Source organism: Gigantopelta aegis, chromosome 2, assembly GCF_016097555.1.
Source record: "Gigantopelta aegis isolate Gae_Host chromosome 2, Gae_host_genome, whole genome shotgun sequence".
Lineage (NCBI taxonomy): Eukaryota > Metazoa > Mollusca > Gastropoda > Neomphalida > Peltospiridae > Gigantopelta > Gigantopelta aegis.
In genome coordinates this window covers 3,410,831-3,438,326 of record NC_054700.1, presented here as the reverse complement: position 1 = coordinate 3,438,326, position 27,496 = coordinate 3,410,831, and the positions used below count along the sequence as shown (strand labels likewise).

Here is a 27,496-nt window from a genome sequence, read left to right as displayed (position 1 = left end):
TATTCTTGTGTACATGTCAAAGGTCAAAGATTGTTGTGCATCAGCAGTTTTTTCTTATCTTGGTATTACGGAATTACAGGACACATCAAGTCACAAAATGTTTAATATATTACTTTCATGAAAAAATGAGTAATGGGGTTTGGGGGAGATGTGTATATAACAGGAGTGGTGCAAAGGTATAGAATTTAACTATTTTGATTGTTTGGGTTTTTTCTCACATTTATTGTAGACTCTTTTTAAAAGTTAAACTTTTATTCTTGAAAACCATTAATTTGAACAAATCTAGTTCTGGTTGTTAGCCCTCCATTTAACCTCGTTGGAAGAAAACCGAACGACAAAACCGTTATCCGCATATACAGAGCTCTCGAATGGGTATTTGACAAAATAGTCGCTGATTCCATTAATCACTATCTAGTGCCTCGTCTATAGGAGGACAGCCACTCCCGAGGAGATTCTTCACTGGGCAATCCTTCCTTCCTGTACCGCTCATAGAGGACTGCCACTCCCAGACTAGCTTTTACTAAATCAAAACTAGGACAGGACAGAGCTGATTGGAATAATTATATCTGTGTTGATATACACTCATGAATCACTGTGAAAACAGTGATGATATCAGGTGTCCGTGAAAGCTAAACATATCCTGCCCCACCAGTCCTCTTCACCTAAAACAATGAAAAAAAACCCATGTGTAATGGTTTTACAAAGATGAAACAAAATATGCACAACGGGCGTATCATATGGAGTTTAAAACATTCATAGTGTTCCTAGTAACAATCCCTGTTCCCTAGAAAATCATAATTGTATCATTTGTGTACCCTATAGTCGTCTCAACCTGATGTGTACCGTACCTACTGAGTGTACCATAGATAATGACAGTCAAACTAATAAATACAATCCGGACAGACAGACAGACAGATAGTTTATTAAAGTCTCATCTCATAACAACAGAATAAAATTTAATTTAAGCAATATTATAAATTATAGCATTGTAATGAGCATCTATATACTCAGTTATGGCAGACTATTCGCTAAAAGTAGCTAAAAGACAAATAAAGTAAAGAACCCAATATAGTAGAGTTAAAACAATGGCAGCAGAAATAAAACAATAAGATATATACATTTAAAATAGTATACATAATGTTCGATATTTAAGAATGTTATGACAGGTTTTGGTAGCTAAGCTACAAATATCGGGACAGAATAAGATACAGCACAATTTCTGCATGTCGGTGCAGTCATCTTAATTAAAACGTAAAGTTCTACAGTGTGTGAGTAATTCCAACGTTATGTCAGCCTATAATGGGCACTTAAGCAGGACGTGACACTCGTTTTCAATGTGTGTTTAACGTCACCATTAGAGCACATCGATTTATTAATCATCGGTTATTGTTAAAAATATGGTCGTTTTGACAGTCCTAGGGAGGAAACCCGTTATATTTTTCCATTAGTAGCAAGGGATCTTTTATATGCACCATCCCATCCCACGGCCTTTGATATACCAGTCGTGGTGCACTGGCTGGAACGACGGGGATAGATCCTAGACCAACCGCGCATCAGACGTGCGCTTTTTCACTGGGTTACGTCTAAACCCTCCCCTCCTCCCCCCCCCCCTCCCCCCCCCCCTTTTCAATGTGGTTAAGACTACTATTGATCAGAGCTGTAATTGATTTAACTCCTTAATTTGACGGGGCATGACTGACTCGGTTTAACACACACACACACACACACACACACACCACACACACACACACACACACACACACACACACACACAAACAGACACCTCATCCTATCCAGTGTTCCACGGCTGGTATATCATAGTCCGTGGTATATACCGTTCTGTCTGGAAACGTACGTATAAAATATTTTCTTTTTTACAGATTCCTATTTGACGACAGTGATTTCCTCTCTGAATTCAACTCACTTTCTTTCTGTTTTTCTGCTCCAGCCCCACCCCAGCCCACCCTCTCTCTCTCTCTCTCTCTCTCTCCTAGTGCTCTCTCGCAGCTCTCTCTCTATCTCATCTCTCTCTCTCTCTCTCTCTCTATCTCTCTCTCTCTCTCTCTCTCTCCCTCCCTCCCCTCCCCCTCTACCAGTCCCCCCCTCCTCCCTCTCTCTCTCCTTCTCTCTCTCTCTCTCTCTCTCTCTCTCTCTCTCTCTCTCTCTCTCCTCTCTCCCTCCCTCCCTCCCTCCCTCCCTCTCTCCCTCTCTCTCTCTCTCTCTCTCTCTCTCTCTCTCTCTCTCTCCTCCCTCTCTCCCTCCCTCCCTCCCTCTCTCCCTCGCCATCTCCTCTCTCTCTCTCTCTCTCTCTCTCCTCTCCTCTCTCTCTCTACTCTCCCTCTCTAGTATCTATAGATACGACATAGAGTCTCCCTCTCTCCTCCCCTCCCCTCCCTCCCTCCCCTCCCTCTCCCGCTCTCCCTACCTCTCTCTCTCTCTCTCTCCCTCTCTCTCTCTCTCTCTCTCTCTCTCTCTCTCTCTCTCTCTCTCTCTCTCTCTCTCTCTCTCTCTCTCTCTCTCTCTCTCTCTCTCTCTCTCTCTCTGTCAGAATAAGCATATGTTAGACATGAAATAGCAGTAGTTTAAAATCTGCTGATGTGCCGTTAAGCAAACATTATTTTCCTTTACAGAAATTGACCTCGAATTACGACCGGAATTGGTGCGAGAGAGCCTGTAAGCTATGGATATCGTAGAAAGTTGCTGGTCTTTATTTGTCTTAACTGGATCTAGAACAATGGTACGGTGACTTGTTTTCTTATCAGCCGCTAACCTACATCTCAGAGTGTACGCCAGTCTACAAAACCTGATAGTCTCGTCTTCTCAGTGTGCAAGTTGGGGTGGGGAGTGGGGGTGGGGGTATGGCCGCCGCCTCGGTTTTGTGAAATTCGGGTACTTCATTGTTTCCATTGTGAAGTTTGTTTTAAACTTTGTTTTTTTGTTTAACGACACCACTAGAGCACATTGATTTTTATTAATTATCGGTAATTTTGACATATAGTCTTAGATAGGAAAACCTCTGCATTTTTCTATTAGTAGCAAGGGATCTTTATTATGCACCATCCTACAGACAGGATAGCACATACCACGGTATTTGATATACCAGTCGTAGTGCACTGGATTGAACGAGAAATAGTCCTATGTTTCCACCGACGGGAATTGATCCCAGACCGACCGCGCATCGGGCGATCGAGCGCTTTGCCACAGAGCTACGGTGAATTTGATCATAAAGTTTAAACACAAAATAATTGCTGGAGTGAGGGGACGGCAGACCAATATATATCCCGGCCCGTTGTGATGTTGATCAACAAAAACTGTTCTGGACGGCAGTGTTCCGACCCCTGATTTATAAAGTATATCATGGATCTGAGACCATACCGCTATCATTTACTGCCAGTGGTTAAAGTTTGTTTTGATTAACGACACCATTAGAGAACATTGATTTATTAATTATCGCTTATTGGATGTCAAACATTTGGTAATTTGACATATAGTCTTAGAGAGGAAATCTGCTACATTTTTTCATTAGTAGAAAGAGATCTTTTATATGCACCATCCCACAGACAGGATAGCACATACCACGACATTTGATATACCGGTCATGGTGCACTGGCTGGAATAAGAGATAGCACAATGGGCCCATTGACGGGAATCAGTCCCAGACTGACCGCGCATCAAGCGAGTGCTCTACCACTGGTCTACGACCCGCTCACTCGGTGTGACATGGCGCCCGCCAATGCTCCACGACTGGTATATCAAAATCCATTTTACAAACATGAGATATTCTCTACTAACGGAAAATAGTATCATATACAAATCCAAATTAATTAAGGGACTTTAGACTTTTGTGTAAGGTTTTGTTAGTGTCAAATTATTTGAGGACTTTTTGATAAAATGGGACTTCTAAACATTATTTCAGTAAACTCTGACCCGTGTCACACGAAAAAGTCTTGTACACTGTGGATACTTGTTGCATTTATGAAAACTATAGAAATGTACGTTCGGCTTGAAGACGTTGCATGTTGGTTCGTAACGATTCTTGTCAATATGTTCGCTCTAAATTAGTGTTGTTCAAATCAATAGGTTTAATAATATGCCATAACGTCAACATCTTACAAACGAAGAAAAAGGTTTGTTTTGTTTAACGGCACCACTAGAGCACATTTATTTATTAAGCATCGGCTATTGGATGTCAAACATAATTTTGGTAATTTTGAAGTACGGTCTTAGAGAGGTAGGCCTATATTGTGTCATTAGCAAGGGGTCGTTCATATGCACCATCCCACAGTCAGGATAGAGGCCAGTGTTATGGCTAGTGTTTTAGCTAGCAATATAGAAGAAGGTGGCCGCGCCCTGTCGTTTAGTACCGCCCTGGTCTTGTTTGTTGCCGCCCTACCCCTAATTATCGCAGTCCTGACCTAATAAATTGTTCCACAAAAACAATAAAATAATAACTTGTTTTTCAGGCTTGTACCCTCTCTCACCCACCCCCAACTCCCTCCGAGGACGAAAACATCCATTTTTTGGTCGTACTCTATACTAATAAAGATCAAAATATGGCTTGTACGCCCTCCACTAAAGATTGTGATCCCCCCCCACCTCGTCCTGCTAACTAAAAAAAATCCAAACCACACCCAACCCCATCGGCTACCCACCAACCGGCACTAACACCCACCCCACCCACCCACAACCACCACCAACCGCCACCCCCAAACCCCCACTTCCAGATCATCCAAATATCGTTCCTACGGGCCCGTTTTCCTCTCAAAGCATGCACAGTGTTGTCATGAGTTTGGTTTTTGAACTCTAGGAAACGACCGAGTCGAGAAGTATTGTATATCGGGGGATCACGACTCGACCCCCCTGTAGACTTCGGTTGCCCTCATGCTAACATTCCTGCACGCACGCCTGGGTTACAGTGGGTAAACACAGTCTACGGGGGGTGATCGGCTTTACGATCTGTTGCATCGCGGGTCATTATGCAACTAGAAGCCTTACGACTATCAATTACAGCCTAACCCCGAAAAAAAGCGACCCGCTCCAGTCCCGGCTCTCTGTTCCATTAGGAAACCTGACAGGTGTAATTAACGTCAGGTCAGTCATTCTGGAAATACAGATTTACGAAAGGTTTCTCAGAGGTTGCGTTGACCTTATTGCGCAGGCGAAATCGACATAAACGAGTCGAACAAGAGAAAAACAAAAGAGAACACTTATGATATCAGTTAAAGCAAAATCGAGGATGTTGATGATCAACGATAATAATGATGATGATGGTGGTGGTGGTGGTGGTGGTGGTGGTGGTGGTGGTGGTGATGATGGTGGTGGTAATGGTGGTGGTGGTGATGGTGGTGGTGATGGTGGTGGTGGTGATGGTGGTGGTGGTGATGATGGTGGTGGTGGTGATGATGATGTTTGTGGTAGTGGTTTTGGTGGTGGTGGTGGTGATGATGATGATGATGATGATGATGATGATGGTGGTGGTGGTGATTGTGGTGGTGATGATATGATGATGTTTGTGGTAGTAGTTTTGGTGATGATGATGATGGTGGTGGTGGTGGTGGTGGTGGTCGTCGTCGTCGTGGTGGTGGTGGTGGTGGTGGTGGTGGTGGTAATGATAATGATGATGGTGATGGCTATTGTGATGATGATGATTACAGATGATGATGGACATGGTGGTGATGATGATGATGGTGGTGATGATTATTATTATTATGATGATGATGATGACGATGATGATAATGACGATGATGATGATGACAATGATGATGATAATGTGATAATGATGATGTGGTGGTGATGATGATGGTTGTGGTGGTGGTAGTGTAAGTGGTGATGGTTGATGATTATGATGATGATGATGCTTGTGATGATGAGGACGACGATGAGGACGAATGCGATGATGATGATGATGATGATGATATGATGATGATGGTGATGATGATGATGATATGATGATGATGATGATGATGATGATGATGATGACATAAATGGTGCAATCCGCCTAAATAGTTGAGAGGTTTCCCCTCATGACTGCGGAGTGACAAACAATATCACAAAATATAAGTCCGTAGTCCCCTGGAATATCTTACCGTATAACAGCAAAATATTTAAGTGTTGGTGATTTTGTTTTGTTCTTTTTGTTTTTTCATCTCTTTTTTTTTTTTTTTTTTTTTTTTTTTTTTTTTGGTGGGGGGGATGGGTGTTGTTAGGTTTTGTTTTGTTTTGTTGTGTTTTTGTTTCTGTTGTTGTTGGTGTTGTTGTCGTTGTTGTTTTGGGAGTGGGGCGTGGATATGTTTTGTTGTTGTTGTTCTGTTGCTTTCTGTGTGTTTGTTTCCTACATGCGTACAAAACGGACCTCTAACCAGTAGATACACATTAACAAAATAAAATCAAATACAGAGTTTAGTAGTACAAACTAATCACGAGTCAATTAGACGCTTTTGTATTGTCTAATTGAATTAATCAATTGTGCAATATTTAGATTTTTGTTGGGATGGCGCGGTGTCTCGATAAATATCAATGCATCGTTTAAATTGGTTTTTCAAGAGCCTACCACGTACCGCGTGTAAGAATCCAAGGGGAAGTACCTTTGAATCGTCTTAGCAACCTCAAGACAGTTGGGGTTGTTTCCCCTGACGTTCGAAAGTACTCGGTTTGGATTTATATTGGAGGCATGATGTAGCCCAATGGTAAAGTCCTCACTTGATACGCGGTGAGTCTAGGATTGATCCCTGTCGGTGGTCCCATTGGTCTATTTCTCGTTCTAGTCTGTGTAACAAAGACCGTGGCATGTATTATCTTGTCTGTGGGATAATACAAATAAAATATACTTTGCTGTTAATCATAAAGTGTAGTACATGGAGTGGCAGCAGCGGGCTTCCTCTCTCACTATCCGTGTGGTCCTTAACCATACGTGTATGTTTGACACCATATGGCCGTAGATAAAATGTGTTGAATGCGTCGTTAAATAAAACATTTCTTTCATCCTTTCGTTTGGATACTAGTATTCAACTTATCTTTCCTTTCTTTACACTGCTACACAGAGACAAAGACATTTTTGTTTGGACATTACAAAATGGATGATGATGAGATGAATTGTGAAGCCGCATGATTTTCATGTCGGTGTGGAACTACTTCTCAGGTCCCTGCTTCAGCTTGCAGTCAGTTGAGCTATCTCGGTATCACCCGAGGCCGGGGTACACGGAACCTGCAGTGTATACCATGTGGGTTCATACATTTGGGAGACACACCCATAATCGCACCAGTGAAGTGGGTGAAACTCGGTGTATGTGGCCTTACACACGTATTTCTCGTTCCAGCCAGTGCTGCGCAACTGGTGTAACAAAGGCCGTGGTATGTACTATCCTGTCTGTGGGATGGGTCATATAAAAGATCACTTGCTGCTAATCGAAAAGTGTAGCCAATGTAGTAGCGACAGCGGGTTTCTTCTCTCAATATCTGTGTGGTCCTTAACCATATGTCTGACGCCATATAACCGTAAATAAAATGTGTTGAGTGCGTCGTTAAATAAAACAGTTCCTTCTTTCCTTACACCCGTTGAGCCTAGCGGTACACTCACTCTGGGTTGGAGCCGGTACTGGCATGAAAAATCCCCCCCCCCCCCCCCCCCCCCCCCCATTGCCTCAGCTGGGATACGAACTCAGTACCTCAAGTCCACAACACAATCTTGGCCGGTGATAATTCTAACACAGTATTCAGGGAAAAGACGCTACAGTTATTCATTAGCAGCAAGGAATGTTTTATATACACTTTTTTACAGGCAGGATAGCACATACCACGGCCTTTGCTATACCAAACGTAGGGCACTGATTGGGACAAGGGAAAACCCCAGTTGCGCTACAGAAAGGGGTCGATTTTACGATACAACATCCCACCCACATTCGACCACGCTCTACCGTCTGAAATTGATCTCGGTTGGCCCCTCCCATGCTTTTCCGACTGAGCTAGCACCATCCCACAGACAGGACAGCACATACCACAGCCTTTGCTGTACCAGTCGTGGTGCACTGGCTGTAATGAGAAATAGCCCAATGGGCCCACCGACAGGAATCGATCCTAGACCGACCGCGCATCAAACGAGCGCTTTTTCACCTGACTACGACCCGACTCTTCCATGGTTAACTGACATCTTCAATGAAAACAACAAGATAACTTTGATGATATTTAATAACAGTATTTCAACGGACATGAACGAAAACGATGAAGCAGTACTGTACATAACAATCATGACCTGTTCTACATATTTGACTAACTGTACACACATACTGTGTATATACGTGAAGACGTTATTTAACTAACTGTACACACATACTGTGTATATACGTGAAGACGTTATTTAACTAGCAGTACATACATATTGTATGCATACGTGAAGACGTTATTTAACTAACTGGACACACATAATGCATACATACGTGAAGACCGTTATTTAACTAACTGTACACACATAATGTATACATACGTGAAGACGTTATTTAACTAACTGTACACACATAATGCATACATACGTGAAGACGTTATTTAATTAACTGTACACACATAATGTATACATACGTGAAGACGTTATTTAATTAACTGTACACACATAATGTATGCATACGTGAAGACGTTATTTAATTAACTGTACACACATAATGTATGCATACGTGAAGACGTTATTTAATTAACTGTACACACATAATGTATACATACGTGAAGACATTATTTAATTAACTGTACACACATAATGTATACATACGTGAAGACTGTTATTTAATTAACTGTACACACATAATGTATACATACGTGAAGACGTTATTTAATTAACTGTACACACATAATGTATACATACGTGAAGACGTTATTTAATTAACTGTACCCACATAATGTATACATACGTGAAGACGTTATTTAATTAACTGTACACACATAATGTATGCATACGTGAAGACGTTATTTAATTAACTGTACACACATAATGTATACATACGTGAAGACATTATTTAATTAACTGTACACACATAATGTATACATACGTGAAGACTGTTATTTAACTAATTGTACACACATAATGTATACATACGTGAAGACGTTAACTAACTGTACACACATAATGTATACATACGTGAAGACGTTATTTAACTAACTCTACACACATAATGTATACATACATGAAGACGTTATTTAACTAACTCTACACACATAATGTATACATACGTGAAGACGTTATTTAACAAACAGTACATACATATTGTATACATACGTGAAGACGTTATCTAATTAACTCTACACACATAGTGTATACATATGTGAAGACGTTATTTATTAACTCTACACACATATTGTATACATATGTGAAGATATTATTCAACTAACTGTACACACATATTGTATACATACGTCAACAAGTCATTTAACTAACTGTACACACATAATGTATTCATACGTCAACAAGATACCTTCGTAACAACATTCAAAGAATACTGAAATCTAACCGTGTGTAAAAATGAAAGGAATGTGTGTTCACCGATATCTCAGCATATTATGTAATAATCGGTCAGACTAAAATGGGATGTTACTGTGCAGTCAGTCCTGGGTGGGGGTGGGGGGTCTCCATGTGATATTTAATTTGTTTATTGAACTGCCTTGATTAAGTTGAAGCGCTATGATAGACGTTTTATCCAGAAGCGGATTCAAGTGCCTCTTTTTTTCATATGGCTTGTTTTTTTATTATTGCATTGGGATGCCCTTTGCCCCTTAATTTGTCTCTCCTATCCCCTAAATCTTTCCTGGATCCGGTCATGTTTACCGTCTGAATAAACGATAAATACATTTTCGTGTTAAGAATATCTGTGTTTGTAGGTTCATTGTGTTTCTGGTATTTTAAAGGCCGTGGTATATACTGTCCTGCCTGTTGGAAATTACATATAAAAGATCCTTTGCTGCTAATGGAAAAACCCCAAATGTCCCGAGTTTCCTCTGAAGACTACGTGTCAGATTTACCAAATGTTTGACATCCAATACCCGATGATTACCGGTAATTAACCGTTATGCTCTAGTGGGGTCGTTAAACAAACCTTTAACTTTTTCTAATTTATACACAGAAAAAATTAATTAAGCACCCTCTGAAATAATATCTAGTGATGTCCTGGCACTCGTAGCGGCTGTATTAACAGCAGGAGCGGCAGCCCTAACCACTTGATCGTAACAGAGGATTTACTGGGGGAGGGAAGAGACTGTCATCTAGGCACGTGGCATGCACTTGCTACAACTGACTTTGTGGACTCGGGTTTTCTTTACAGTCTCATACCTTATTAGTTTTAGTCCATGAAAATGGACACTAAGTTTGGTTTATCTACAAATCTGTAACACATCTGTATAGAGTTACTATAAGAATCTGTGGCATTAAAACGAGAAAATATCCTCTAAAAATAGACTAGAGCTGGTCTCCATAATCCTTACTTCTCAGAGGTATGCCGGCTTCGGTGTGGTCGTGGTTAGGCCATCGATCTAAAGGCTGGTTGGTACTGGGTTCGGATCCCAGTCGAGGCATGGGATTTTTAATCCAGATACCGACTCCAAACCCTGAGTGAGTGCTCCGCAAGGCTCAATGGGTAGGTGTAAACCACTTGCACCGACCAGTGATCCATAACTGGTTCAACAAAGGCCATGGTTTGTGCTATCCTGCCTGTGAGAAGAGCAAATAAAAGATCCCTTGCTGCTAATTGGAAAGAGTAGCCCATGAAGTGGCGACAGCGGGTTTCCTCTCTCAATATCTGTGTGGTCCTTAACCATATGTCTGACGTCATATAACCGTAAATAAAATGTGTTGAGTGCGTCGTTAAATAAAACATTTCTTTCGTTCTTTTTTCTCAGAGGTACATGCATTTTCTTTTAAAATACCTGATCATAGAACTCTCTCCAGATCCAAAGCTAATGTTGCTCCTATTTTACTTCAAATACAGTACTGTCAAAACTGTATTATTAATACAATTAAAGACGCAGGCCCTAGTGTTAACCCGTAAACAAATGGACACTAAGTTTAGTTAATTTACAAGCCTGTAACTTATTTGGATAAAGTTACAATAGAGTGAAAGAAGAGTCTGTGACGTTAAAACAGGAAATATCCTTACAAATAGACAAGAACTCGAATCGATAAACCGCAACTTCTCAAATACCTCTCATACTTTTAAAAATATGAAAAATGGACTTTTTTATACTACAAGCACCAGGTTGACATGTTCTACGAACGTGGATAATCTAAAGAATAAAATACAAGTAATGTTTGATTTCAATGATCATAAACGACTAATAACTAGGGTCTATCCCTTTAAACTATTGAATCTTGCCATCAGTATTTGTGTGTTTTGTTAATTAATAGACTCATCTTTCAGATAAAATTAACTTTACCGTCATATTTCAGACATGATGCCAGTAATATTTAGTTAAAGTCATAGCAGAAAAACGGGGGTAGGGTTGGGGGGAGGGGGGACTTAATTAAGTTATCTCTGACTTTATTTTGTTTTTCGTACAAAGTTACTGGAAGGTAATCTCTGACTACCGAAGCAAATTCGGTTTGTTTCTTAAAGCTGTTTGTCAAATGAAGCTGATGAATGAAAGAAAGAAAGAAATGTTTTATTTAACGACGCACTCAACACATTGTGTTTACGGTTATATGGCGTCAGACATATGGTTATGGACCACACAGATATTGAGAGAGCAAACCCGCTGTCGCCATTTCATGGGCTACTCTTTTCGATTAGCAGCAAGGGATCTTTTATATGCACCATCCTACAGACAGGGTAGCACATACCACGGCCTTTGATATACCAGTCGTGGTGCACTGGCTGGAACGAGAAATAGCCCAATGGGCCCACCGACGGGGATCGATCCCACACCGACCGCGCATCGAGCGAGCGCTTTACCCCTGAAGGTGATGATGACACGCCATTGGCTACACTTCATGAAATGTAGAGTAAACTGGCGACCCCGGTTTCGTATGTTATCACCCTGAACGATTAACTGACGGCTCATTAAGACCCTAAACACACCGGGTCTGTGTTTGGGTCTGTCGATTGAGAGTCGTACCAGTCGCAAATAAAACGCACTACATCGAATATGACAAAACACTGTGCTGGCGTGAACTACAGGTCTGGCAATAGACGACATAGAACATGCGCTATATTTCCATATTGCCAGACTGGCAGCTACACGATGTTCGAACCTTATATTTTCATTTTTCTAATGAACAACAGGAAAGGTATTTATTAATTAATGGAGAATTCTCATACGTATGTTTTTGGTGTTTATAGAAGTAAATTTATCTAAAGATATAAACTTATTAATATAAGTTTTTATTATATTGATAACACGTTACAGTTACAGACCCAGACGTCAAAATACACCAGGCCTGGTGCTTATAAAACTGTTAGAGTCTAGACTCGAGACTCTAATATAGATCTGAGACACTAAAGTTATAACAACACCATACAAACTGTATGTGTGTGGCGTCATTAGATATTAAGTCTGGAGTCTAAAAGTGTTATAAGCACGGGCCCAGACATGGCGTCTTTGCCATACTCGCCATACCCAGACCCAGACCCAAATCTGGTGGGGGTTTTTTGGCCTAAGGAATTATCTTTGTTGAGTATCCGACATACGACGATATTGTTAGACAAAGTACTGTCAAACTAAATGACCATTATAAAAGAATTCGTGACAGATTTGCAAGCTAAGAGGTCGCCGCTAAGTAAGCAGACAAAAACCAATTACAATTTTTAAAATGTGATTAAATGAAATTTTGATTTGAAGTTCTATTTAGTTTTGTGTTCATTGTTGACAATAAAATGTGTTAAAATGTGTGTATATTTTATATATATATATATATATATATATATATATATATAAATGAGAAAAATTCAATACTTCCTCAAATATGTACAACGAACTACTATTATAACGAACTAATTAGCATGGTCCCTTTCAGTTCGTTATAAGGGTACTTTACTATATTTATATTTACAATAAACCATCAACATAACGTTATAACTAATAAACTTAACAATTACAGACGTACACGATACTAAAGTTACCAGGTCAAATGTCACGAGTGAAATAATTCCCACTTGTCATAAGCTTTAGCGAGTCCCGGTGACAAATGAAAGTATTTCACGAGGGACATAAACTTGTTATCTGGCACTGGATTTGTTATTCTATTTATTACCTCATCAAAACAGATAGGCATAATTGCCAACTAGACTACGTGAAGTCATTTGTATTTGCTAAATCGTGATACGTCATATTTACGGTAGTACCGACTAGGTCAATGGGTCCCGTTTACCAAGCGATCTTAGCGCTAAGATCACCTTAAAGGACATTCCTGAGTTTGCTGCATTGTAAGCTGTTTCCGACTAGTAAAATATGTTTAATATTAAACTTACATATTAAATATATTTTCTTGTTTAGAATATCAGTGTCTGTATATTCAATGTGTCGTCTTAATATATGCAAGAAGTCCAAACTGGATTTAGTCTTCAAATATTTTCGAACGTACGAAAAATGATATTTTAGGAAATAAAATGAAATTCAACCTAGTACAAATATTAGGACGATCATAAAATACAAAGTGAATATGTTTCAAATTAGCTCATTTTGACCGAGTGTCTCCATCATTTGGTCCGAATGCGGAGATTTGCTCCAACATTGGGGGAGGGGGCAGTTGACCCACCTGACTGCCCGTCTCGTACGCTTATGAAGCTCATGGATTATTTAATCATCAGCTATCGGATCTCAAACATTTGATAAATCTGTGTTTATATTTCTATGACCTATCAAGTAATAAATGTTTTGTTTGTCTCGGACGTTATCTTCAGAAGAAACCCGCTAGATTATCCATTAAAGGGACATTCCTGAGTTTGCTGCATTGCAAGGTGTTTCCGACTAATAAAATATTTCTACGATTAAACTTACATATTAAATATATTTTCTTGTTTAGAATATCAGTGTCTATATATTCAATGTTTTTCTGGTCATCTTAATATTTGTAAGAAGCCCAAACTGGATTTTGTCTTTAAATAATTTCGTACGTAAGAATTTTTTTTTTTTTAGGAAATAAAATGAAATTTAACCTAGTACAAATATTAGAACGATCAAAAATACGTTTAATATACAGCCACTAATATTTTATGCAGAAAAAATATATTTGCTATGTAATTACGATCGTTAAAAGTCTCTGTTAATCAATAACATATTAAACATTTCATCAAACTCAGGAATGTCCCTTTAAGTGCATAGCTACCTTATGTACGTGATGTTTATCATTGCGCTAAGATACTTTCGTAAAACAGAATAGAATAGAATAGATGTTTAACGACACCCCAGCACGAAAACAACATATTGGGTGTTAAACTTTGTTAAATGAAACAATAATGTGATGATCAACATGAAAATAAAAAATGCAACAGTTATATAAAAACACAGTGTAAAGAACTGTGTAAAAAAATATCGTAAAACAGAGCCTTGTTTTGTAAGCGTCAGATTGTCCAATACTATTGTATGCTACACCAATGTAAGTGAGAACATATTTCCTCTGTTATGAGTGCTTGCGGTTATGAATGCCTGGGGTAATAAATATATTTAAGATGTTTAAAAGAAACGTCAAACAGGTATTGAGTGAACTCCGCACGAAACTGCAAAAATAACGTATTAATCGTTCACCGCCGCCGTTTAAATGTTATCAAAAATATATTGGGTTTTTTTTTTATGCGAAATATTTGTATCAGTGTTAAAGTTAGATAAATATGAATAATGGTAAGCGACCCCACAAACGTCAGACATTTGATGAAAGAGACTGTCCTCATTTTGATATTGTAAGAATCTGAGGCCTAATTCACAAAGCTCTCTTAGGCTCTGCTAGACAACAACGCATCCTCTTTGCAAGTCTTTTAGCATTACACTGCGATATCGCAAAGTTGCGAGAGTTTAGTGAATTCGTCCCCTTATGTCTCCCACCAATGTAGCAGTTACAATGACTATATCAAATAAAATCTTATAGGCAGCAATGTTAACATATGCGGCTACAAATACTACAGTGGAACTCCTCTTAACCTAATGACCAAGTAAAAAGTCTGGTTATAAGAGGTATCCGGTTTAGAGAGGTTCTCTTTTGTACATGTATTTAAAAAAGGGAAGATGAAAAACATCTGGTTTTGAGGGAATTCCAGTTTACAGAGGGTCCGGATTTGAGAGGTGTCACTGTATATGCAATATGTCAACCAAATTATGACCCATAAATATGAATACACCGACTACTCCTACACCGGCTACTCCTACACCGACTACTCCTACACAGGATTAAATGAAGGAAGTGGAACAATTCATGGACCATTTTCGATATAACAGGATGTTTTAACAACACCCCTAATAATTGTACCATATAAATGTTTCATTTACTTCGTACAGTTGGTACTGGGTCAAATAAAAATGCATACATTTATTGTCCAGATGAAACAAATTGGTTTAACAACAAACACTCAGTCTGTTAGTATTAACTGCTATATAAAATTATTTGGAATAGTGCTACTTATAATTTTATATTAAAATATCTCCTTTTTCTTTCTTTTCATCTTTTCTTTAAAACACCAGTGTCTATAGGATCTGTGATCCCCTTTTTGTCCTAATGTTTATAGTAGCTCAAACCTACTAATAATTTCGTACACAAGGTGCGGATCCATGGTAGTGACCCCTCCCCCCAAATTTAAAAAAAATAAAATAATAATAATAATATATATTTTTAAATTGCATTGACCACTAATAAACAATTTACATTTAAGAAGGTGCTAAAAGCCAATAACGTTTATAAAAGCCAATAACGTTTGTTTTCTATACTTGGAAATATGGATTTTTCTTTTCTTCTTTTCTCTCTGTCTGTTTAAATTCTCTTTTGTTATATATTTATTCTGTCATTAATTTTGTGCTTCAAATTTGACTGTTTCAATTAACTAGTAACTTTATTGAATGGACTTTATATTTATGTATCTATTGTAAGATAATGATTCCAGGGCCCCAACCCTGACATTATCAATATATAAATATCTGAAGAAAATAAAATTCATAACGTTTAATTGTAAAAAAAAACTACAAAAAAAACAAAACACACACACACACACACACGCACGTAAACAAGCACACACACACACACACACACGCACGTAAACAAGCACACACACACACACACGCACACACACACACACACACACACACACACACAAAAATTAGTCAGCAATAAAATGAAGTGTGACTACTACATACATTCGGACGATCGGAAAACACACTGGATATAGAGACACTGATATCGTAAACAGAATTTTATTTAATATGTAATTTGTGTTGTATAAAGGCTTTGCTAGTTGGAAACATCTTAACAGTTGCGTCAAATTTAGAACAGCATCTTTAATATTGAATTTCTTTAGTCATATTAGTAATATGCATATAGATACGGCAGTCGCAATATCCGGTGTCGGTACTGGGCATGAATAATGGTGTAGCCAAGTTCAAATTGTGATCCAAGAGATGGTATACTTACACTTGTTATTTTTTCTTCCGAATAATCACAATATAAACTAGACAATGAAGTAGGTATACACTACAGTTAACTGTTCCGGGAAATAATCATCGAGGGGGGATAGAATGAGAGGTTCCGACGAACCGCCTCCGCCTCCGCCTCCGCCTCCGCCTCCCCTCCCCCTCCCCTCCCCTCCCCCTCACCGCTAAAGCCAAAACTATTTTTTTACAGTGCAATATTAGGTTATTCATATAGGTGTCCATGAAAAATGTGTTTCCCATTGATCGATAGGTTTTCTGTTTTGGTTTGCTGTTGGCTTGTTGTTGTTTAGTTTTTGTTTTGGGGGTTTTGTGTTTGTTTTGGAAAGGGTGTGTTTGCTTTTTTTGTTTTGTTTAGTTTTTTTCTTTTCTTCCTTTTTCCCCCTCTTTTTTATTGTTGTTATTTTGTTTGGGGTGGGGGTTTTGTTGTTTTTGGAGGGATGCTTTTTATGTTTTGTTTTTTCTTGTTTTTAATTTGTTTAAGGGTGTTTTTTTTTTATCTATTTTGACAAACACAAACTGTACATTACCTTACTGTGACAAATATATACAAATAGAATAAAATAACCGTGCAATATGTAAAATAAGTATCGAATCTGATTGGAAGAACAGATGGACTGGTACAATGGCACCGATGACCTGGTTATGGCAAAATCGTCACGTGTCCTGTATGTAGCGTAGCACAGTCTCGTCCTTCCGTGTCTCTTCACCCTTTTCTCTTTGAATCCGTGCGCTTACAGTAACGTTCTCGGTAGCGCTAGCGAACGTTTGGACTGGTTTCCATTACATCATATCCTGTCGCGTTCATGTGACGTTAAACACAAAATAAACTTGACAGACGAGCGTCTGCGAGAGATCAGCCTCCTAAACACGCATAGATCTGTGATTGTTCCGCCCGAATACTCTCTGCCGTTCGAGAACTAGACGGACATTTAATTCTGGACGGCTGTAATCGCTCTCTGTCGTAAGAGTTAACTCTATAAGGAAAACGCGGGATTTTTTTTTATTATGATTTTTTTTTTTTTTTTTTTTTCTATCACAGAGTAGGACAAGATCCCCGCTCCAATACAACAATAATCCTACGGTAAATACTATTAGTATTACTTGGATTATTTTCGTGTTCGCCGATGTTTCACATTTTAATCACTATCTAATTCACACACTACACGAAGAAACTGTGGACTATATAACAGTCCAAATGTCCGCCTAATGCTAGGGTCAGACTGTCAACTGTCACGACAAAGTTAGTCAACTCGACGGTTGCGTTGTACTTTTTCCAACTCTTGACTTACGACGGGTGCGCTCAGATTAACAGCTAATGGGTTATACGACGAGAATCGAGTTGTAAGGGCGCTCAGATTAACAACTAATGAGTTATACGACGAGAATCGAGTTGTAAGAGCGCTCAGATTAACAACTAATGGGTTATACGACGAGAATCGAGTTGTAAGAGCGCTCAGATTAACAACTAATGGGTTATACGACGAGAATCGAGTTGTAAGAGCGCTCAGATTAACAGCTCATGGGTTATACGACGAGAGTCGAGTTGTAAGAGCGCTCAGATTAACAGCTCATGGGTTATACGACGAGAATCGAGTTGTAAGAGCGCTCAGATTAACAGCTAATGGGTTATACGACGAGAATCGAGTTGTAAGGGCGCTCAGATTAACAGCTAATGGGTTATACGACGAGAATCGAGTTGTAAGAGCGCTCAGATTAACAGCTAATGGGTTATACGACGAGAATCGAGTTGTAAGGGCGCTCAGATTAACAGCTAATGGGTTATACGACGAGAATCGAGTTGTAAGAGCGCTCAGATTAACAGCTAATGGGTTATACGACGAGAATCGAGTTGTAAGAGCGCTCAGATTAACAGCTAATGGGTTATACGACGAGAATCGAGTTGTAAGAGCGCTCAGATTAACAGCTAATGGGTTATACGACGAGAATCGAGTTGTAAGGGCGCTCAGATTAACAGCTAATGGGTTATACGACGAGAATCGAGTTGTAAGAGCGCTCAGATTAACAGCTCATGGGTTATACGACGAGAATCGAGTTGTAAGAGCGCTCAGATTAACAGCTCATGGGTTATACGACGAGAGTCGAGTTGTAAGAGCGCTCAGATTAACAGCTCATGGGTTATACGACGAGAGTCGAGTTGTAAGGGCGCTCAGATTAACAGCTCATGGGTTATACGACGAGAATCGAGTTGTAAGGGCGCTCAGATTAACAGCTCATGGGTTATACGACGAGAATCGAGTTGTAAGGGCGCTCAGATTAACAGCTAATGGGTTATACGACGAGAATCGAGTTGTAAGGGCGCTCAGATTAACAGCTCATGGGTTATACGACGAGAATCGAGTTGTAAGGGCGCTCAGATTAACAGCTCATGGGTTATACGACGAGAATCGAGTTGTAAGGGCGCTCAGATTAACAACTAATGGGTTATACGACGAGAATCGAGTTGTAAGAGCGCTCAGATTAACAACTAATAGGTTATACGACGAGAATCGAGTTGTAAGAGCGCTCAGACTAGCAACTGGACAGTCGTAGAAGGAAGTCGTGAAAGCAGAAAGTTGGCCAAGTTTGTGCTGGCAGTTGGTAGTCTGAGTCTATAGCATTATTCTCGAACGGCAGAGTACTCGATCTACTGGTGTCTATAGTCTTCCTAGCCTCTTGGAGAACAAACCTAGAGAGACCATATAGTTCGATGATTCGACGTTAATAGATAATGTATCGGGTCCCACGATACCCCGAAACGGACCGAAATGGACCGTTTAGTCTTGAAAACTCCGTTAAGAATTATTTCAGTACTGTTTAAAATCCTGTTTCAACCACCGTTTTATTCCGTTTCGATACTTTTCGGTTCGTCTTGGTCCGTTTACGTTCGTTTTAATTCTTTTAGGTCCGTTTTCGGTCGGTTTACCTCCGTTCTGGGATTTGTCGGACCGGACCGAATACGTATCTGCTGCTGGAGACATCAGCACGGATAGAGAATTCCTTCCTAGTGCATTTTCACAATCGAATGCGGTCGAACGTTGGACATTTCGTACGTTTCCGTCGCCACCACCGGGCGCGCCCGAGAATAGCCGACGGAAAACTCGGACCGCGTACTGGCGGTGGAATACATGAAAGAGCGCTTCGTCGACTCGGACTGGGCGGGGCACAGGGACAGTCCGCGGAGACACGGCCAGTTCGTGTTGAAAAGGAGGAACACGAACGGGTTGGCCGCCGAGTTGGCGACGGCGATGCCGCCGAGAATTCCATATAGGTCGCTGGACAGAGTCTTGTGGTCTCCGTATGACATGATCATCTCGGCCACGAAGTACGGCAGGCCGCACAGGATGAACGCGGCCACAATTATCACCGTCATCTTGAGAGTCTTGATCTTCGCCTTCTGAAGCGACGAGTTTCCGGTGCTCGTCAGGTGGATCTTCCCGGGTTTGAAGTTCTGTCGCTTCGAGAGTCGGTTCTCCGACGCCTTCTGCGCTATCTTCATGAAGATGCGGACGTAGCAGACGACGAGGATGACGAGCGGGATGAGGAAGTTGATGATGCCCGCGTACGTCAGGAACGCCTGGCGGTGTGAGTCCGGCTTGTCGCGGAACGTGTTCTCGCACTTGACGAACTTGTCCCTGGGGTCGTAGCGCGTGTGGAAGACGAAAAACATGGGCAACGCCGTGAGGACGGACACGCCCCAGCCTATCCCTGTCATGATCCATACCTGAAATGATACGTCAAGCAATTCCTTTATTACTTAAAGTCTAACGTCATATCGTTTACATCTCTCTCTCTCTCTCTCTCTCTCTCTCTCTCTCTCTCTCTCTCTCTCTCTCTCTCTCTCTCTCTTTCTCAAATATTTGACCTAGGGCCTACAGTTTTCACGGAATGTGGCAAATATCTGTTTAGTAATGAGTGTAAAATATTAAAATCACAATCCCCATACCTTTTACACAATTCCATATTCAGTAGGTTATCGGGTTTTTTTTGGGGGGACCACTTAAGGATTTGTCGTCGCATTTTCTTTACTTACAATTTTGAATCTGTTGCTATTTTAACGATATTGGATCTATGGATCTACAATTGTTACTGAAGGTGGCATATTTACTTAAAGGCAAAAAGTTATTGTGACATGGATTGTTTGGAGTAATACATTTGTGAATGGATTTATGGGTGTAAACCAGACAAAGTGTGCATGAAACAGCTCAAAGAAATGCAACCAAGCAGTTGTTGCAGAGATTGCATGCTTTGTGCAAGAATATTCGGGAGAAATGCTGTCCAGTGTTCACCATAAAAGGCCAGACATTCAGTCGCAAATCATTGTCATTCTGTGCAACCTTCGGAAGTCCAGAAGTCAGAAAAACACTATTAGTTAACTGTTTGATGCAATTTCGTCATGCCAAGTCTCAGTGAAAATGACAAATGGCGAGTCATAGGGAGCTTGAATTTGGGACCTCGCAGCGTGACGTCGGACGTCAATTCAACGTCCACAGAAACACCATATGGCACTATATCAATAAAACAACCAGGCCAGGGACCGTCCCCGTAGCGGCCGACCACCCGTGACAACCCTTCGCCAAGACACATGGATCCGAACCACGCATCTGCGAAACAGATTCCAGCCAGCAACCCTCACAGCCCGTACCATCCCTTTCTCCAGCATTTAGTGGCCTCAATAAGACGACGGTGCCAGGCCTGTATCAATGCTCAAGGTGGACACACTCGCTACTGTATGAACAGTTGCACACATTACGGTCTTCGATATACCAGTCGTGGTACACTGTTTGGAACGGGAGAAAACCAATGAGTCGATCGATGGTGTTCGATTCTACGACCTAAGCAACTCAGGCTAGCGCTCTACCGTCTGCACCCCACTCCCCCCCCCACCGGATTCCACACACAGCGAATAACATTTAAAACAGATATCTAGCGCAGTCGGTAGAACGCTCGCTTGAGGTGCTTTGGTCATAGGGTCCAATCCTCATAGTGGGCCAATTTTCTGATTGCCCCCCACCCCCTCCCTGTCCCAACCAGTGCTCCACGACAGGTATATCAAAGCCCATAGTGTGTGCTGCCCTGTCTTTGGGAAAGTGTATATAATAGATCCTTTGCTGCTAATGGAAAAAAGGGTATCGGAAGACTGAATTATCACGTTTGACATCCAATAGTCGATGATTAATTAATCAATGTGCTCTACTGGTATCGTTAAACAAAAGTCAAAACAAACTTTAATTCTAAGTTACATTGGACTACATCAGTTAATCAGTTAATCAGTTACCACTGCCAATGTTAACATTGTGTAATAAAACTCATATAAGCAGCGTATCAACACACCCAGGCAGTACACCAATAAAAAGTGTGGCATCTCACATTTAATCTACCTGCAAGAAAATCGGGAGTCACTAGTTTCAGTCTGTAGTGTATACTGCATGACAACTGTATATTAAATAAAAATGTATTTATTCATTGGCAATAAGCAATAGTATTTTCACAATTAATCAATGTCATATTTTACGATCAATCACAGCCGCAGCTGTGACACGGAACTCTCTGCTTTGGTACAATGCAACCTCTAAAGGCGGCGCCATACGATACGAGTGCCTTGTACGAGAATAGCCGATTATGACAAATGGACATTACGATTTGATCGGTTGTTACAGGCGACGCCATACGATACGAGTGCCTTGTACGAGAATAGCCACGTATGAAAATAACCGATTGTGACAAGACAAACATTATGGGCTGAATTTACGAAGCCTGGTTTTCTTAACCGCAGCTGTTTAAGCATTGTAAATGTATTAAGTTACACGCGTGTAAAGTTTGTTTGTTTAACGACACCACCAGGGCACATTGATAATTAATCATCGGCTATTGGATGTCAAACATTTGGTAATTCTGACACGTAGTCATCGGAGGAAACCCGTTGTATTTTTCCGAATGCAGCAAGGGATTTTTTATATGCACTTTCCCACAGACAGGAAAGCACATACCAAGGCCTTTTGCATCGATCTTGCGACGCAAGCACCTCAATAGAAAACTCAACCGATTTAGCTAAATCCCGTTCCTACAAGCGTATAAGACATAAATAGATTGATAACTACTTTAACGTGCTCATATACCACTAGGGTTTCGAACACGCCCATCCAGAGTCCGACCTCCGATAAGATCAGTGGCCTGACTCGGGATGGGGGTAGGGGGAGGGTAGAGTTGAAAATGGGCAGAATTTTGAAAATAGCAATTAGTAAAATAAGTTAATAGAATTTGTTAAAAATAATAATAAAAAGTTACAAGAAAAAGAGTATCAGACTAGGGTATAGTCCAGTCGTCATGGGTTGGTATAGTGGTGTGAACAGGACCGACACCGGAAGATACGAGATGGTATCACTATAAAGCAAAGTAAAGACTAGAAAAGAGTAGTAGGGGCCGACCCCGCTTCCTATTTCTTCTTAGAGTGGGGCGGTCAATCTTTCAGTGCTGCTAGGACAGGCTCGGACATGTAGAGACTAAACGCGAACAACCGTGGCGTTCTGCAGAATGGCCGCCATACGAGTCACGAAAAAAACCCAGTCGACATAGTCAGCCGGAGAAATGACGTGGAGGCAAGGAATCTCGCTAAAAAAGAATCCGACCTGGTGGTGCGGGCTGTCGAAACGAGAAGCATTCCAGCGTTCAGTCAGTTTCAATGGCCGCATACATCCCAGTAGAAAACTTCATTTCGCTGACAAAAACAACGAAATGAAGGATTCCCAAGTCGAGCACACGAAAGCACGTGCAGTGTGCACCAACGAAACAAACACGTCTTACCGCGTCGAGCTCCAGACTGGGAATGGTAAGACATAAACAGGCTTTGTAAATTCGGCCCTATGGTTATTCTCTTGGTTGTTATGTAATCAATTCTCTTGGTTGTTATGTAATCGGTTATTATCTTGGTTGTTCTCGTACGAGACACTCGTAGTGACGTTACGCACGGTGTTCGTTCTTGAATCGTACACTGTTGGTGATGCATTACCGTAAATCTCCCGTTGTAAGTATAATTCCGAACGTCCATTTATGTTTTATTTCTCAAATTAACAACTGAAAATATGCTTATATGGGTTAATAACCGTCGCCTTAAAGGAAGTATTATACCAAATAAAATCTCATAGGCGACCATATTAACAGTTGTGTTTAAAAAACACTAATTGCAGACCATTTTTTGCCGAGATGAATGTTTGTTTTTTGTTTTTTGTTTTTTTTACAACAAACACTGTCACATTTATCACTAATGGCAGGACTTGTGGTATTAACTTCTCTATCAAAAGTTGGGTGTACCTCGAACTCTGACCCAGCCGGAAGCTACTTGTTTTAGTACTACCTAAAAACTTATCTTACCGCGACTGGTTCCCGTAGCGGCGCCCTAATCGCCTGGTGCCGGTCTAGCGCGATCACCACCAGCATGTTGCCGGACGACACCATGGAGAATCCCTGCAGGAACTTGATCACTCTGCACATGACGTCACCGGCCAGCCACTCCCGCTCCACGTACTCCCACACGAGCTGCGGGAGCATGCCGAGCAGAATAACAAGAAGATCCGCAATGCACAGGTTCAGAATGAGCGTGTTCACCCGCGACCGGAGGTGGCGGTTGTACACCACCCAGATGAAGACCAGGACCGCCCCTAGGATTCCGAAGATGATCTGCACGAAGAGGACGACGCGCCTGACGAGGAAGTTGTATTTGATGTCGTGCACGCTGCTCTCGAACGGCGTCGTGCTCGTGTTGAACGCGTTGCCGCCGTCGTCGTCAGTGGTCGTCGTCGTTGTCATGGTGATGTTGAGGGCGCCGGCGGTGCTGTAAAGAATGGCGGACATGATGGAGGACTGGCTGTACGGCTGGTTGTAGTTGTTGTTGCTGCTGTAGAGGTCGTACGAGATCGGTGTCACCGTAGATGACGTCATGGTTTAGTCTGACAAAGAAAAGTAAGCATATATAGAGAATAATACATGAGTGGCCGTCAAATACCAGTTTTTTTTAAATGTATCTAACGAGCGAAAGCGAGTTTGATAAATTGTTACTGATACGTTTTTAAACAACGAGTTGTGAGATAAATGGTATCTAACGGACAGGAATGGATTATTCTATTTCTTACATATCCTCAAAAATCAGGTTTAAAGCAAATTTTAACATCTTTTTGACTAAAGGTTATTTATAGCCGTTGCACTTGTAGCGAACTTACATTGGATGTATGGCAGTGGTGACCTGGTCATAACCTAGGAGTAGCCAGTCGTATGTCTTAAAATTGTTAACACATGTACATGTGTAAACAACAATGTGTTCTCACCAACGGGTGTGTAAGAAATATACTATACACGATGTTGCATGGTCGTAATGCATATGTGTTTTTATCTGTGTGTGTGTGTGTGTGTGTGTGTGTGTGTGTGTGTGTGTTTGGGTGTGAGTATGTGCGTGTGTGTGTGTCTCTCTCTCTCTCTCTCTCTCTCTCTCTCTCTCTCTCTCTCTCTGTGTGTGTGTGTGTGTGTGTGTGTGTGTGTGTGTTTGGGTGTGAGTGTGAGTGTGTGTGTGTGTCTCTCTCTCTCTCTCTCTCTCTCTCTCTCTCTCTCTCTCTCTCTCTGTGTGTGTGTGTGTGTGTGTGTGTGTGTGTGTGTGTGTGTCTCTGTGTGTGTCTCTCTTTCTCTGTGTGTGTGTGTGTGTGTGTGTGTGTGTGTGTGTGTGTGTGTGTGTGTGTGCGATCGTGTGCTGACGTGTGTGGTAGTATTTTTCATTGTACTTCGTAATATATATATATAACACACTCTTTGTTTATACAAGCACTGATATTATAAATAATTAAATGCATTTAATATGCAATTTTAGGTATCAAAAAGGCTCCCTACGTCATACACATAATTACAAAGGTAGTAAATTCAAGAAATGGCCCTTTAACAGACTTATAGACAGTGTGGAGCTTTCCACCCACCTACCTATTGTGGGTTGCTTTCCCCAAATATCAAATCCTTTTGAAGCCAATGGTTTTAACAGCGTTCGCACTATAACAATATAAAATCAACATGAAGATATCTCCATATAAAGTATTCAGTTAATGTCGTCCACATCAAGGTGTAAAAATGCCCTCCATGGTCAATATGACTAAAGTACTAATCAAAATTATACTCAGGTGATTTTCCAGTCTTATATATTATTTATGAAAATCTCTGGAATAAAAACCATTAAAATGTGTCAGTATTATTAGTACTTTAGGCTTCGTGTCACGGAGTTTTCAAATACAATAACCGAGCTGGTTTTCATATATATATATATATATATATATATATATATATATATATATATATATATATATATATATATATATCTGTGTGTGTGTGTGTGTACACACACACACACACACACACATATATATATAGATATACATATAGATAGATAGATAGATAGATAGATAGATAGATAGATAGAGATAAATATAGATAAATAGATATATTCAAAATCAGTGTGTTTATATTGTATTGATAATTTTATCTGAGATAGTGATTTCAGATTTAGCCATATGTTGTATTTGGAGCTTTCGGTCAGTTTTTACAATCATATGTACACTGAGAGAATATAAAACGGGAACAGATGGTATTGTAGACCACATTTCAGTCTCTATTAGCGTTGTACTGGCCTCGATGGCGTCGTGGTTAGGCCATCGGTCTACAGGCTGGTAGGTACTGGGTTCGGATCCCAGTCGAGGCATGGGATTTTTAATCCAGATACCGACTCCAAACCCTGAGTGAGTGCTCCGCAATGTTCAATGGGTAGGTGTAAACCACTTGCACCGACCAGTGATCCATAACTGGTTCAACAAAGGCCATGGTTTGTGCTATCCTGCCTGTGGGAAGCGCAAATAAAAGATCCCTCGCTGCTAATCGGAAAGAGTAGCCCATGTAGTGGCGACAGCGGGTTTCCTCTCAAAATCTGTGTGGTCCTTAACCATATGTCTGACGCCATATAACCGTAAATAAAATGTGTTGAGTGCGTCGTTAAATAAAACATTTCTTTCTTTCTATTAGCGTTGTCGTTGTATGGGGTACACAGATGCAGGCGCGGCGGAAACAAGTAGACTGTTGAAAACTAGATGTCGGGGGATATGTTTCCCCGTAACATTTTGAAAACTAGATGTCCTCAAAGTTTGTTTTGTTTAATGACACTGCAAGAGCGCACTGATTAATTATATTTAAGCATCGGCTATAATTGGATGTCAAGTAAAATTCATCTGCCTTAAAGGGACATTCCTGAGTTTGCTGCATTGTAAGATGTTTCCGACTAATAAAATAGTTCTACGATTAAACTTACATATTAAATATATTTTTTTGTTTAGAATATCAATGTCTGTATATTCAATGTGTTTCTGGTCGTCTTAATATTTGTAAGAAGCCCAAACTGGATTTTGTCTTCAAATAATTTCGTACGTAAGAATTTTTTTTTACGAAATAAAATGAAAATTAACCTAATACAAATATTAGAACGATCAGAAACACATTTAATATATAGCCACTAATATTCTAAACAAGATAATATATTTAATATGTAAGTTTAATCGTAGAAATATTTTATTAGTTGATAACATCTTAAAACATTGCAGCAAACTCAGGAATGTCCCTTTAAGATTTACTACCAATAATATTTTGGATTCAGTATTATTTGGGGGCTAGAGCCCCCCCCCCCCCCCCCCCCCCCGCCAAACACACACACCAGTCCACTGCTCCGCCGTGCCTGAGATGTAATATGAGATTGAATGTCGGTAATGTGACATTGCATGTCAGTAGCACGGTTAACTTCCTGAAACAATGGATGAAGGTTTTGGATGGCAGTTGGGTTGCAGTCACTGTTTCCTGTTCGTGTGGGCGTGAGCCCTTATTCCAT

At 40.5% G+C, this 27,496-nt stretch overlaps 2 protein-coding genes across 2 annotated transcripts in view; both read right to left on the bottom strand.

The window, feature by feature from the left end:
- The window catches only part of LOC121379198, a 74,855-nt gene extending 55,278 nt beyond the window's left edge, over window positions 1-19,577 (bottom strand). The window contains exon 1 of the mRNA XM_041507700.1: window positions 19,523-19,577. Within this exon, the coding sequence (XP_041363634.1) occupies window positions 19,523-19,577 (55 nt within the window). The remainder of the gene's footprint in view (window positions 1-19,522) is intronic.
- A 23-nt stretch (window positions 19,578-19,600) lies between these two features.
- Window positions 19,601-24,534, bottom strand: LOC121379188 (mesotocin receptor-like). Its single transcript, XM_041507689.1, has 2 exons — window positions 23,968-24,534; window positions 19,601-20,320 (listed from the first exon to the last, which is right to left on the bottom strand). The coding sequence occupies exons 1-2, from the start codon at window positions 24,532-24,534 to the stop codon at window positions 19,601-19,603; spliced, it is 1,287 nt and encodes a 428-aa protein (XP_041363623.1).
- Between the last annotated feature and the right edge of the window lie 2,962 nt (window positions 24,535-27,496).

Bases quoted from the DNA above. Each gene is read 5' to 3' on its own strand.
- LOC121379188 (XM_041507689.1), bottom strand. From the start codon at position 24,534: ATGACGTCATCTACGGTGACACCGATCTCGTACGACCTCTACAGCAGC. The intron at 20,321-23,967 runs GTAAGATAAGTT...GTATCATTTCAG, and splicing joins CGCTACGGGAACCAGTCGCG to GTATGGATCATGACAGGGAT.